This window comes from Geotrypetes seraphini, chromosome 8 (genome assembly GCF_902459505.1).
Source record: "Geotrypetes seraphini chromosome 8, aGeoSer1.1, whole genome shotgun sequence".
NCBI classification, from domain to species: Eukaryota; Metazoa; Chordata; class Amphibia; order Gymnophiona; family Dermophiidae; genus Geotrypetes; species Geotrypetes seraphini.
In genome coordinates, this window is record NC_047091.1 from 91,436,357 (window position 1) to 91,451,924 (window position 15,568).

At 45.3% G+C, this 15,568-nt stretch overlaps 1 protein-coding gene across 1 annotated transcript in view; it reads right to left on the reverse strand.

Moving 5' to 3' along the window:
- RFX2 (regulatory factor X2) overlaps positions 1-15,568 on the reverse strand; it is a 447,486-nt gene that overhangs the window by 370,564 nt on the left and 61,354 nt on the right. The window contains exon 4 of the mRNA XM_033955018.1: positions 4,393-4,660. Within this exon, the coding sequence (XP_033810909.1) occupies positions 4,393-4,660 (268 nt within the window). The remainder of the gene's footprint in view (positions 1-4,392; positions 4,661-15,568) is intronic.

Below are 15,568 nucleotides of genomic sequence, written 5' to 3' on the forward strand. Positions count from 1 at the left end.
TTGAAAAAGCCCTGCACTATCCTGCATAAATTGTTGAAAAAGGGTGAAAAAGCTGGACATTGGATTGAAGAGACTGAGAAACAGGAGAAGGAGAGCCTGGGACTGAAGGAGAAAGGGCTAATCATTTAGGAGGGGCCTGTGGAGTGTCCAGAGGAGAAGCAACCCTTTTGTTTTTGGAACTGAGTTTTACCTGCTTAGATGCTGAAGGCAAATCTGTGAGAGCTAACAGGGGCGAAGATAGCGAGGTTGCAACACGGTCCGCAGAAACTCTCTTTGAAGAAGTCGCTGGTAAAGGGCTGGTCCCTGAGGTATTTTTAGAGGGATATGCCACTGAAGCTGTCGTCAGTGGAGAGGGAATATTCAGCCTCTGCACCATCGGGAGTTTCTTCTTCTTTTCCTTTTTCTGCGGTGCCGCCAGTGCTGAATTTTTTTTATTTGTCAGCGTTGGTGGTTTTACACTACCCTCCCCCACCAGAACTTAAGCAGGGCCCTGAGGGGAGGGAGCCAGAGAAATCAGCTGTTGCCAACTTTTTCTCCGTGCCGGAGTGCAGCGGTGTTGAAGGGTTGGACATTATGACCCAACGGCCGCTGTATGAGAAAGAGCGGCAGGCAAGTCTCTGAGGAAAATCAGAACGGCTCTTGTTCCATTTGAAGGTTTGTTTTTGTTGTTTTTTAAAGATGTTAATCTGTAAGAAAATACTTGCAGTTGAAGTATGTGAAGAATTTAGTCTCCCTGTTGACTGAGGTATTTCACCTCTTTTTTATTCTATATAATAAAACGCTAGACGCGCATGCGCACTCAGACTGCGTGATCTGTAATCCCTGATCTGTGAGATATAGGTCCGTGGCATTGCAGGAGTGCGCACGCGCGCCTACGGTTCTTTCTTCGTCGTCGTCGTCGTCTTCGCCCCTCCCCCCCAATCCCCATTGAGCCTCCCACCCGATCGTCTACAGAAGTCCATTCCGCTCCTCCAACAGCGGAAGGCCCCGAGCCCAAGTCGGCGAACGAGCTAATCCTTTGCCGGCTGCTGCCGCTCATGCTGAGGAGCGCGGTGTACAGCCGCTGCATGGCGGCGGCTCCGGGGCTTCTCCTCCCGCACAGGCCTCTCCCCTCTCCGCCAAAGACGCTCCAAGCACAGCGCGGCGCTGTGTGGGAAACCGAGTCCCACGCTCGACACCGAACAAACTCCCACCTGACCAGTGGCGCGAGGCTGCGGCCGCCTTCCTCCCACGAGGCTGCAGGCCGCTGCGGCTGTCGGCCACGGAAGCTGCAAGATAAACCTTCCACCACTCCTCATAATACTGCACACTTAGGGGAGAAGTTGGAAGAGGAAGATGTTTCAGGCAGTAAGCGGAGGAAACGGTCAAAGAGTAACTGCCTAGCATCAAGTGACTCTGTAGGGGGCTGACAAAAGAAACGCAGGAGGTGGAGGAAAGAACTTAGAACCCAGGCTTCTCCCATAGAAACAGCCAGGCACAACCTGGCAGTAGTGCTCCAGGACCTTGCAGGCCAAGAACCTGAAGAGGAAAAAGTGGAGATAGCAGTGGGAAATGCTGGTTGAATTACATTACTTACTGTATCTCAGGGGGGGGGGTGCTGGACAGGGGGACAGGAAAGAGGTGCTGATGGACAGGGGAAGAGATTGGGGGAAGAAAAAGGAAGGGAGGCCTACTGCTGGACAGGGGGATAGGAAAGAGGTGCTGCTGGACAGGGGGGAGATAAGAAAAAGGGAGAAGGGCTGCTGCTGGATAAGGGGAGCAGTGAAGGGGTGTTGGTGGACACAGGGAAGGTAAAAGGAAGGGAGAATGGGTGGACAGCTGAGGAAAAAGAAAGACAGAAAGAAAAACACAAATACAGAAAGCGGCTAAGGATAGAAAGAAATAAACACAGACACACACACATATATTCTAGCACCAGTCAATGTAACGGGCTATAAGACTAGTATATATATATATATATTTTTTTTCTATCTATCTATCTAGATATAGATATAGATATAGATAGATTTTTTTTTTTTGCCCTGAGGACTAGAAAGCAATGGCTTTCTTGACTGGAAATACTTTTCCTTTTAGTTCTATTGTTTTTCTCTGAGAATAGGGGAGAGCTGCGACTGCATAGGAGTGAGTCAGAAAATACTGACAGAGTAAGGGAGGGGGCTTGAGGAGTAGGGCAATCCTGCACATGCTCAATAAGCTTGAAAGCTTAGTATAGCTAGGGGAGGGAACCGACGCAGTAGGCTCAGTCAGAAACTTCACCATCAAGTGGGGCTGCATATCCCCTGCCTGTCTCCAGAGAATGTTCTTCTTGAGAACCATAAGCTTCTGTAGAAAATGGAGATGCCTCATGAGCAGACTGAAGATGGAGATCTGATTCCACAAGAATGGAGGGAGAACGGTACCAATGTTTTGGGCGGTGCTGACCTGAAGAAGCAGGTGAAACAGGCTTCTTGCGCTTATCTGAGCGTGTAGGAGAAATGTGCTTAGACTTAGAAGCATGTTTACCAGATTTAGTAGATGATAGACGTAGAAACAAATGTCTAGAACGACTGGATCTATGCCCAGAAGAATTATGGTTCTTATGCACACGTTCTAGAGAAGGTGATCGGTTCCTTGAGGAGTGATGCTTTGGGGAAGGAAACTGGTGTCTTGAATCATGAAGAAACCGGTACCGATAAGGCAGTGGTGGTACCTGCAACTAGCATGGAGCAATGCTCAGGCTGGGCCGGTACCGGAGGAACTAACATGGCTGTATCATTTGGAACAAATCCCCAAACTCCAATTAAAAGATCATCAAGCTTCTCTTTGAAGGCCTGCACCAATACCTGTGGCTTGGATGCCAGTATCAATGGTGCCGCAGCTCGCTCCGGAGAGGATGACATGGATGAAGATGCACCCCTCGAAGTTGAAGTGAGCCACATCAATGGTCTCTGTTTGGCCAGTACGACTAGACTCTGTATCTTAGTGGCCTGAGACACCGTCTGGGAAGCTGGTGACTTCTTAGCTGGCTTACTATCAAAGCTATAGTCTGTGACACAGACATTGAAGCAGGTACCTCAGACGATGGTGATGCCTTTGATGTCGAGGGCTTGGAAGGTGTCGAAGCTACCTGTGATGCATCCATGGTACCGAAAAGTAGTTTTTGTTGGAGAAGGCAACTTTTTATGGAATTCTTCTGAAGCATCGAGCAGTGTGAACAAGACTCTACGAAGTGGTCTGGGTCCAGGCACTGGATGCACCACTTGTGGAGATCAGTTAAGGAAATAGTGCACTGGCACCTGCCACACTTCTTAAAGCCGATTAATGGGCAGGACATGGGAGGGAAACCACCTCAACCAAATCGAAACCCAAGGGCTGAGGCTGAGGCAGAGGCAAAGGCCCTGCTGTCAAAAACAGCAAAATGTAAAAATAAAAGTAAAGTTATTTTTTGTTGTTATTTTACAATTAGTAAGAAGAAAAGAAACAATTTAAAAGTAATTTTGCGAGCGGGAAGGCAAAAATAAAATGCAGAAAATTTCACACATGACTTCATAGCTCCGCGGAAAACTGAGAACTGAGGAGACGCATGCCTATGTCGGGCGGGAAGGCATTCGCGCTTGCATGGTGCGGTCAGTCGCAAACTTTCTTAAGTTCTTAAAGTGCAACAGCGCTTTTGCAGTTGTCTGCATCGGGGCTCTGTGGATGACATCACCCATATGTGAGAATATGCTGCCTGCTTGTCCTGGGATAATAACCCAGTACCTGTCCACTGCAAGGCCACCACTTCCCTCGAATTCCTAAGCACTACTACTACTACTATTTATCACTTATATAGTGCTGAAAGGCATACGCAGCGCTGTACATTTGATATTTAATAGACAGTCCCTACTCAGAAGAGTTTATTATCTACCTTGGACAGACAGACATGACATATAGGATTAAGGATGCAGAACCCAAGGCAAGAGGAGTAAGGGGTTGAAAACAGTCTCCAAGAGGTGGGCTTTTAACTGGGCCTTGAACACTGCCAGAGACGGAGTCTGCCGCAGGGATTCAGGCAGTTTGTTCCAAGCATACTATCACAACCTATTATAAAAATTAACCCTGACAGACATTATATCCAATAACTAGTCCTCATCTTACCTCCCACCCCTATCTTCCTTTACTGCATCTACTGTACTCTATTAAGTCTTTCTCAAATTGGTCCCTTTGCAACTCTATCCACCCATTCCCTTTTCCTCTTCTCAACTCACTATTGTGCTATCAACTCCCATGTCATATCAGACAGAATTTATTTTCCATTTTCATCCTTAAAGTTCCTTATTTATTTTTTGACTATTGTACTTTTAGTACTCATTTGATATTACTAATTTTTCAAACATTTGAGTCAAAATGTTAAATGACTTAAGAACTACCTACTGTTGCTGGAGATGAACCAGATGTATGTGAGAGCGTAAGCCGGGAAGAGTTATCCATTCCTCTATGGATAAGATATGCTCCAGAGCTAGAAATTATCTGACTGCTTCCAACATCCACAGCAATGCCTACCATACCATGAGAAGGAATGGCTGCAGGAGTCGATACAACGGTGGTCACTTGAGGCCCACTGCTTTGGGAATCAAAATAGGAGGCCCCACTGCTTGGGGCATATATTTGAGCTTCTGTGTTATAAGAGTAGGCTGCTCGTCTGTGAAAAGAAAACAGAAATGTAGTTATCATGTACAAACTATACTGATCATACTTTTTTCAAAGAAATCTGAAAAACAGAGTAACTGCATATTTGTCTTATTTGCAGGCACCACTCCATGTGGTTGTCAATCAACTGCACAGCACTGTTATAGAATTACACCTAGTGGTGCCTGAGCAGACATAGGTGTCACTAGGAATCCTAGAAGTAGGCGCCAGTATATTAGCCTAGGTATTACCTGGTCTAAAATTAGCATCATATCTATGTTATTTGAATGTTCTGATTTTTGCTTATTAGATGCTTCATAAGTATTATGTCTCCCTTTTAGAATGAATTTCAGTGCTGTTAAGTATATTTTTGAACTGCTTCATGGTAGTCCTATTAATAAGTTTCAATTAACTGATTTTAACTTTACCACATTCATTGTATTTATGTTTATATTTGGTCTTTTTACTACTGTTATGCTATTAACAAAATTGTAAGTTTTATGTTGAATTATATCTGCTGTATACCGTTTTGGGTGAATTTCTTCATAAAGGAAGTTAACAAATCTCAATAAATAAAAAAAATTAAATTGTCTACAAGTTGTGGAGCAATGCTCTCCCCACATCCGGTTTATGAAACTTTCTGGGCTGCGTACCCATTCCTCATTCCTTGAAGGCAGAGAAAGCACAGTTATTTACCATAACAGGTGTTATCCAGGGACAGCAGGCAGATAGTCTCACATATGGGTGACGTCATCCAGGTAACCCCGGTACGGACAGCTGCTAAAGTGCTCTTGCACTTTAATAACTTTAAAAAGTTCGCGAATGACCGCAGTGCACCGCACATGCGTGAGTGCCTTCCCACCTGATGTAGGCGTACAGCTGCTCAGTTCAGATAGCCAGCTAAGAAGCCCACCAAGGGAGGTGGGTGGGTTGTGAGAATATCTGCCTGCTGTCCCTGGATAACACCTGTTACGGTAAGTAACTGTGCTTTATCCCAGGACAAGCAGACAACATATTCTCACATATGGGTGACCTCCAAGCTAACCAAAAATGGGATGGTGGGAGAGTTGGCCATTAAGAAAATAAATTTTGTAATACTGGTTCGCAAGTGGCCATCCTGTCTGGTATAGGAATCCAGACAGTAATGAGAAGTAAAAGTGTAAGTTTGAACCAAGGACCAAGTAGCAGCTTTGCATATTTCATCTATAGGAGTAGAACGTAGGAAAGTTATTGAAGCTGCTATGGATTGAACTTTGTGGGCTATGACACGATCCTCCAGTTCCAGCCCAGCTTGAGCATAACAAAGCGAGATGCAAGCAGCCAACCAGTTGGAAATTGTCCTCTTGGAAACAGGATGTCCCAACTTGTTGGGGTCAAAGGAGATAAAATGGTGTGGAAACGATCTATGTGATTTAGTCCTTTGCAAATAGTAGGCCGTTTGCAGTCCAGAGTATGAAGAGTTGTTTCTCCAGGATGAGAATGAGGCTTGGGAAAAAAATACTGGAAGAACAATGCATTGATTGAGATGAAACTCAGTAAGAACTTTGAATGGGTGCGGAGTACCACTTTATCATGATGGAATATTGTAAATGGTGGATCCGCTACCAAGGCTTGAAGTTCACTGACTGCGAGTAGACTTTAGAGAAATGAGGAAAACTACTTTCAAAGTGAGGTATTTAAGATGAGCCATAGACATTGGTTCAAATGGGGGCTTCATCAGTTTAGCAAGTACAACATTAAGATCCCAAACCACTGGAGGTGATTTGGCATTAAAGAGTCCTTTCATAAATCTGGAAACCACAGGTTGAGCAGAGAGAGCTTATCCATCCAATGGTTGATGAAAAGCAGTAATAGCACTGAAATGGACTCTAATAGAGGTGGATTTGAGGTCAGACTGAGATAAATGGAGAAGGTAATCCAGAATCGAAGACAAGAAGGTGGATTGTGGCTCCTGATGATGAAGACTGCACCAAGCAGAAAACCAAGTCCACTGTCTTATGGTTGGTTTTCTAGAAGCATTCAAGATGTTCCTGACAGGTTGAGAAAACTGAAGGTCAGGTGAAGTCACCCCGAGAGATACCAAGCTGTAACGTGTAAAGACTGGAGGTTGGGATGAAGAAAACAACCTTGACTATGTATAAGAAGGAAAAATTGGCAGAAGTGGCTCCCTGATGCTGAGCTGAAGTAGAAGTGAGAACCATGGTTGTCTGGGCCACAAAGGAACTATCAGAATCATGGTGGCAGATTCCTTTTTGAGTTTGACAAGCGTCCTGAGAATAAGAGTGGAAATGGAGGGAACGCATAGAGCAACATGTTTATCCTGTGCAGGAGAAAAACTTCTGTCTCCAAGCGATGAGGAGAGTATAGTCTGGAACAGTTTGTTGTCTTGGGAAGATGCAAAAAGGTGTACCTGAGGGGTTCCCTATTGAAACAAAATTTTACAGAGAGCTGCTGAGTTCAGCGTCCATTCATGAGGTTGCAGGATGCGGCTTAGCTTGACCACCAGTGAATTTTTCTCTCCTTGAATGTAAACAACTTTCAGGAAAAATGTTGTGAAGAATTGCTCAATCCCAAATTTTTTGAGCTTCCTGGCAAAGGACAGGAAACCCTGTTCCTCCCTGCTTGTTCACGTAGTACATTGCTACTTTATTGTCTATACAAATGAGAATGGCTTGATCTTGAAGAAAAATATAGTAATATAGTAGATGACGGCAGCTAAGACCCGAATGGTCCATCAAGTCTACCCAACCTGATTCAAGCTCATGAGTGGGGAACAGGCTGAAAAATTAGAGCACATAGAGGTAAGTAGGGAGGATGTCCTCAAACAGATAGACAGGTTAAAATGCGACAAATCACCGGGCCCGGACGGGATCCACCCAAGGGTTCTGAAGGAACTAAGACAGGAAATAGCGGGCACAATCCAACATGTTTGCAACCTATCCTTGAAAACTGGTGAGGTGCCAGAGGACTGGAAATTGGAAAATGTCATACCCATCTTCAAGAAGGGATCGAGGGGTGACCCCGGGAACTACAGGCCGGTGAGCCTGACTTCAATTATAGGGAAGATGGTGGAAGCTATGATCAAGGATGGCATTTGCGAGCACATCGAGAGGAATGGCCTACTGAGAACAAGCCAGCACGGATTCTGTAAGGGAAGGTCGTGCCTAACGAACCTTCTGTACTTCTTTGAGGGAATAAGCAGTCGGGTGGACAATGGGGAGCCCATAGACATCATTTACCTCGACTTTCAAAAGGCTTTCGACAAGGTGCCACATGAAAGGCTACTTAAGAAGCTGTGGAACCACGGGGTGGGAGGGGATGTGCACAGATGGATCAAGCACTGGCTGTCGGGTAGACTGCAGAGGGTTGGAGTAAAGGGTCAATATTCTGACTGGCGGGGAGTCACGAGCGGTGTGCCACAGGGATCGGTGCTGGGGCCTTTACTCTTTAACATATTCATCAATGACCTGGAAAAGGAGGCAAAGTGTGAGGTTATAAAATTCGCAGACGATACCAAACTGTGCGGCAGAGTTAGGACCATGGAGGAGTGTGAGGACCTACAAAGGGACCTGGACAAGCTGGAAGACTGGGCAAACAAATGGCAAATGCGCTTCAACGTGGACAAATGCAAGGTCATGCATATAGGGAAAAAGAACCCGTTGTTCAGCTACAAATTAGGGGGGGTATTGTTGGGAGACAGCAGACTCGAGAGAGACTTGGGTGTGCTGGTGGATGCATCACTGAAGCCATCTGCACAGTGCGCAGCAGCCTCGAAAAAAGCCAACAGGATGCTGGGCATCATAAAGAAGGGCATAGCAACCAGAACACGGGAAGTCATCATGCCATTGTATCGAGCGATGGTGCGTCCACATCTGGAATACTGCGTTCAGTATTGGTCGCCGCACCTCAAGAAGGACATGGCGGTACTTGAGAGAGTCCAAAGGAGAGCAACGAAAATGGTAAGAGGGCTGGAACACTGCTCATACACCGAGAGGCTGGATAGGCTGGGGCTCTTCTCTCTGGAGAAAAGGAAGCTCAGGGGAGATATGATAGAGACCTTCAAGATCATGAGGGGCATAGAGAGGGTGGATAGGGACAGATTCTTCAGACTGAAGGGGACAGCAAATACGAGGGGGCATTCTGAGAAACTGAAGGGAGACAGGTTCAAAACAAATGCAAGGAAGTTTTTTTTCACCCAAAGGGTCGTGGACACTTGGAATGCGCTACCGGAGGAAGTGATCAGGCAGAGTACGGTCCAAGGATTCAAACAAGGATTGGATGGATTCCTGAGGGATAAAGGGATCGTGGGATACTGAGGGAGGAGCTGGGATGTAACACAAGTATAGGAAGTTAACCAGGTAATGAGTATAAACCAACCTGGCCGTGCATGTGCAAGACCGGAGGGCTAGGACTTCGATAGGAAGGCAGGACTTAAATGAGAAACCAAGGTGGCAAGGGAGCCCCTTCTGATGATTCAGACAAGTCTTGACCTGTTTTTGGGCCACCGCGGGAGCGGACTGCTGGGCAGGATGGACCTGTGGTCTGACCCGGCAGAGGCACTGCTTATGTTCTTATGTTCTTATTTTAATTTTTTTTTTTTTCTTCTTCTTAGCTATTTCTGGGCAAGAATCCAAAGCTCTGTCTGGTACTGTGCTTAGGTTCCAACTACTGAAGTCTCCGTCAAAGCTCACTCCAGTCCATCTATACCCTCCCAGCCAATGAAGCCCTCCCCAGCCCATCCTCAACCAAATGGCCATATACAAGTCTGCCCGGTTCTGGCCTTAGTGTTTCAATATTTACTATTATTTTCCGATTCTAGATCCTCTGTGTTCATCCAATGCTTTTTTGAACTCCGTCACCGTTTTCCTCTCCACCACCTCTCTTAGGAGCGCATTCCAGGCATACACCACCCTCTCCGTAAAGAAGAATTTCCTTACATTGCTCTTGAATCTCCCACCCCTCAGCCTCAAATTATGCTCTCTGGTTTTACCACTTTCCTTTCTCTTGGAAAAGATTTTGTTCTACATTAATACCTTTCAAGTACTTAAACATCTGAATCATATCTCCCCTGTCCCTTCTTTCTTCTAGGGTATACATATTCAAGGCTTCCAGTCTCTTCTCATACATCTTTTGGCGCAAACTTCCTACCATTTTCATCACCTTCTTCTGGACTGCTTCAAGTCTTATGTCCTTCGCCTGATACGGTCTCCAAAACTGAACACAATGTTCCAAGTGGGGCCTCACCAACGACCTGTACAGAGGCATCAACACCTTCTTTTTTTCTACTGTTCACACCTTTCTTTATAAAGCCCAGCATCCTTCTGGCACAGCCACCGCTTTGTCGCACTGTTTTTTCGCTTTTAGATCTTTGGATACTATCACCCCAAGGTCCCTCTCCCCCTCCGTGCATATCAGCCTCTCACCTCCCAGCATATACAGTTCCTTCTGATTATTAATTCCCAAATGTATTATTCTGCATTTCTTTGCATTGAATTTTAGTTGCCAGATATTAGACCATTCCTCTAACTTTTGCAGATCCTTTTTCATATTTTCCACTCCCTCCACGGTGTCTACTCTGTTACAAATCTTGGTATCATCTGCAAAAAGGCAAACCTTACCTAAACCGTATATGCACATCCCTTCCCTGCTGAGACAAGGAAGGTGTGCAATATAGTGTCTCATGGTGAGAAAGGATCTATACTTCTACTAAGACTAAGGCCTCCTTTTACGAAACTGCAATAGCAGTTTCTAGCGCGGGGAGCCTTGCTGAAAGGCCTGTGCTGCTCCCGATACTCATTGAGTTCCTATGAGCATCGGGAGCAGCACAGGCCATTCAGCGCAGCTCCCTGCGCTAGAAACTGCTATCACAGCTTCTTAAAAGAGGGGGTAAGTATCTTAATAAAAAAAATTGGCCCATGACAGCCTGTTTTAGATTTCAGCCCCTTATGTGATAGAGTTTGACACCCCTGATCTAGAGGAATAGTGATGAAGTAAAGAGTATTCTTCTCAAATCCTCTTCCCCCACAGCCACTCCCAAACTCCGGGCCTTTTAGAATCAAAAAGGAAATGGAGTAAAAAGTATTGCGGTGAATGATCATTAAGGAACAGGTAAAGGGAAAAAATGTGAAGTAAAGGGATGTTTTCTGGAAGATACTATATAAACATTGATGGAACAGTGGAAGACATTATAAAAAGAAAAAAACCTGGTTGATCCTGGTTCTAAGATGGCGGGAATCTAACTTATAGGCTTCTACACCTCTGTTAGATCCCACCATCTCTTTTTATAATTGTATCAAAGCAACAGGAAAAGAGCCACCTTACAGGCTCTATACCCCATAGTGGAATCCTGAAGCAGTCTCAGCTCGATTAATGCATGCCAGTGCTTGCTGAAAACCATGTGGAGCACTCTGACTTTACAGACTCTACACCCATGTTAGATTTCCCCATATAGTATGGATAAACCGATTCAGCCTGAAACATTCTAGGTAGGGCAAAGGATTGAAAGATATGATGAAATTCTTGTAGATGTTGAGAAGGAAGGTATCCATCAAAAGAAGACAATTTTTGAACAAAATGCTCCACATAGCAGGAGATATAGAAATTGCAATTTGGTACTCTGTTGACCAACATGGAATTTTGGTACAAGTGACATCCAAATGTGCCTATAGTATGCCGTTCACGTCAAGCATAGACTCTTGATGGGGTAGATTTTTTTTTTTAAAAGTCACCTCTAATCGTAGTTTCTGGTGTTTTATACATAGTCAAATTTTCTAGAAGCCCCTGTAATTGTGAGGGGCATTTCCCAGTTCTTCTGAAGTGTCTCTTTTAAGTTCTTTAGGAGGCTGATCATAATCTAAGGCAGTGTTTCTCAACTTCTTCAAGCCAAGTATGCCCTAAGCCTAACAAATACCAACCAAGTACCCTCACTCAAGCTCTGTCCCAGATTCACCCAAGTTCCATCTTAGACCCGCCCAACCCCTGCCCCTGACCCCCATAATAATAGTACCAATTGTAATGCAATTTCTTCCATCCATTTTTCATATACATAATATAATCTTATAATACATAATGGTAACCACAAAATAAAAAAAGCATACTGTATGCAGAGAAAATGTTAATTATTTATATTCAGGGGGGTGTTTCAAAGAGGTCAAGGCAATGACTTTAAAATATGCAATCAGTAACAACTATAGAAAATAGATAAATATAGAGCAAAATATAGACAGCAGATATAAATTCACAAAACTGACACATTTTGATCACTAAATTGAAAATAAAATTATTTTTCCTACCTTTCCTACCTGGTGATTTCATGAGTCTCTGGTTGCATTTCCTTCTGACTGTGCATCCAATATTTATTTATTTCTGCCTCCTACATGCTTCCTCTCTTCCGGACCCCATTCCCTTCCCCAAATAACATCTCTCTCTCTGTCCCTCCATGAGTCCAACTTTTCTTTCTCTCTCCTCCACCCCTATTGGCAATATGTCTCCCTCTCTCTCTCACTTTCCATTTGTCTTGAGAGATCCAGGCATCTCTCCCACCCCCTCTACTGCCACATCCAACATTTCTCCCTCTCTCATCCCCCGGATCATATGCAGCATTTTTCACCACTGCCCACCAGCCCCATGCCCATTTCTCCTTCTATCACCCCCTCTCCAGCACAATGCCACATTTCTCCCTCCATCACTATGTCCAACATTCCTCCCCCTTGCATCCCATTTAATCTGCCCTCTCCATCACTAAATCCAACATTTCTCCCTCTCATCCTTCTATTCCCCATACATCTCTTTCCTTTCTTCCTTTCCCCATGTACACCATCTCTCACTCACACTCATGCACATCAATTCTCCCTTTTATTCCCTCCCTTCTGTGTCAAGTTTGTGCCCCTCCCCCTCCCTGCCTTCCAGTTTTGTCCCAGAATTAAGATGCACATCAGGGATCCCTGCCTGCCCCACCTGCTGGCACCCCCCCCCCTCTCTCAAAGCTGACCCATCCATAGAAGCCGTGCCCGCCATCAGGGATCCCTGCCTACCCCCTGCTGAAGCTGCTGTCGTGGATCCCTCCCTGCCTGTCTGCCCACCCATTGCACCATCCCCCAGCCTCGAAGCAAACTGTCACTTTGTTGGAGCTGGACTCACTCCATCCTTCCCCAGCAGCAACTCCATGCAGGGATGACATGTGCAGTGATTCAAACATTGCTCATGGCTGGTTCACAAGCCTTCCCTCTGATGTCAATTCTGATGTCAGAGAGGTTCCAGGTAAGCTACGCAGTTGCTGCCTGCATCCCTGCTTAGAGTGTTGTTGGGGGAGAATGGAGCCTGTCTGGCTCCAATGAAGTAAAAGGGTCAGCTTTGGGTGGTTGGTGGTGCATCGGACAGGCAGGCAGGGATCCCCAGCCGAGGCTTCAGCAGGGGGCAGGCAGGGAGGGATCCTAGCCGCTGGCAGCGGCCAGGCCATGTACCCCCAACAAGCAGCCTGCGTACTGCCAAGGGTAAGCGTACCACGTGTTGAAAAACACTGATCTAAGGCCTTCAAGTATTCAGCACTACCTAATAAATTTATTAAAAGAAAGTCTTTCTTTAGGATATTTAGCCGTTGATGGAGAGTTGTGTGGAGACTTTTCCGAAGAAGTGTCAAAAACCTCCGTTGTAGACTCAGACAAGTCCTCAGCTGAATCAGACTGTAAGTCAAAGTCATATGAAAGTCTTGGGGAAGATTGATTCTTTCTCTGATTCCAGTACCAGTCCGATGACATAGTAACATAGTAACATAGTAGATGACGGCAGATAAAGACCCGAATGGTCCATCCAGTCTGCCCAACCTGATTCAATTTAAAAAATTTTTTTTTTTTTTCTTCTTAGCTATTTCTGGGCGAGAATCCAAAGCTTTACCCGGTACTGTGCTTGGGTTCCAACTGCCGAAATCTCTGTTAAGACTTACTCCAGCCCATCTACACCCTCCCAGCCATTGAAGCCCTCCCCTGCCCATCCTCCTCCAAACGGCCATACACAGACACAGACCGTACAAGTCTGCCCAGTAACTGGCCTAGTTCAATCTTTAATATTATTTTCTGATTCTAAATCTTCTGTGTTCATCTCACGCTTCTTTGAACTCAGTCACAGTTTTACTCTCCACCACCTCTCCCGGGAGCGCATTCCAGGCATCCACCACCCTCTCCGTAAAGTAGAATTTCCTAACATTGCCCCTGAATCTACCACCCCTCAACCTCAAATTATGTCCTCTGGTTTTACCATTTTCCTTTCTCTGGAAAAGATTTTGTTCTACGTTAATACCCTTTAAGTATTTGAACGTCTGAATCATATCTCCCCTGTCTCTCCTTTCCTCTAGGGTATACATATTCAGGGCTTCCAGTCTCTCCTCATATGTCTTCTGGTGCAAGCCTCCTATCATTTTCGTCGCCCTCCTCTGGACCGCCTCAAGTCTTCTTACGTCTTTCGCCAGATACGGTCTCCAAAACTGAACACAATACTCCAAGTGGGGCCTCACCAATGACCTGTACAGGGGCATCAACACCTTCTTTCTTCTACTGACTACGCCTCTCTTTATACAGCCCAGAATCCTTCTGGCAGCAGCCACTGCCTTGTCACACTGTTTTTTCGCCTTTAGATCTTCGGACACTATCACCCCGAGGTCCCTCTCCCCGTCCGTGCATATCAGCTTCTCTCCTCCCAGCATATACGGTTCCTTCCTATTATTAATCCCCAAATGCATTACTCTGCATTTCTTTGCATTGAATTTTAGTTGCCAGGCATTAGACCATTCCTCTAACTTTTGCAGATCCTTTTTCATATTTTCCACTCCCTCTTCGGTGTCTACTCTGTTACAAATCTTGGTATCATCTGCAAAAAGGCACACTTTTCCTTCTAACCCTTCAGCAATGTCACTTACATACATATTGAACAGGATTGGCCCCAGCACCGAACCCTGAGGGACTCCACTAGTCACCTTTCCTTCCTTCGAGCGACTTCCATTAACCACCACCCTCTGGCGTCTGTCCGACAGCCAGTTTCTGACCCAGTTCACCACTTTGGGTCCTAACTTTAGCCCTTCAAGTTTGTTCAAGAGCCTCCTATGAGGAACTGTATCAAAGGCTTTGCTGAAATCCAAATAAATTACATCTAGCATATGTCCTCGATCCAGCTCTCTGGTCACCCAATCAAAAAATTCAATCAGGTTCGTTTGGCACGATTTACCTTTTGTAAAGCCATGTTGCCTCGGATCCTGTAACCCATTAGATTCAAGGAAATACACTATCCTTTCTTTCAGCAACACTTCCATTATTTTTCCAACAACTGAAGTGAGGCTCACCGGCCTGTAGTTTCCTGCTTCATCCCTGTGACCACTTTTATGAATAGGGACTACATCCGCTCTCCTCCAATCCCCAGGAATCACTCCCGTCTCCAGAGATTTGTTGAACAAGTCTTTAATAGGACTCGCCAGAACCTCTCTGAGTTCCCTTAGTATCCTGGGATGGATCCCGTCTGGTCCCATCGCTTTGTCCACCTTCAGTTTTTCAAGTTGCTCATAAACACCCTCCTCCGTGAACGGCGCAGAATCTACTCCATTTTCTCGTGTAACTTTGCCGGACAATCTCGGTCCTTCTCCAGGATTTTCTTCTGTGAACACAGAACAGAAGTATTTGTTTAGCACATTTGCTTTCTCCTCATCACTCTCCACATATTTGTTCCCAGCATCTTTTAGCCTAGCAATTCCATTTTTTATCTTCCTCCTTTCACTAATATATCTGAAAAAATTTTTATCTCCCTTTTTTACATTTTTAGCCATTTGTTCTTCCGCCTGTGCCTTCGCCAAACGTATCTCTCTCTTGGCTTCTTTCAGTTTCACCCTGTAGTCCTTTCTGCTCTCCTCTTCTTGGGTTTTTTTATATTTCATGAACGC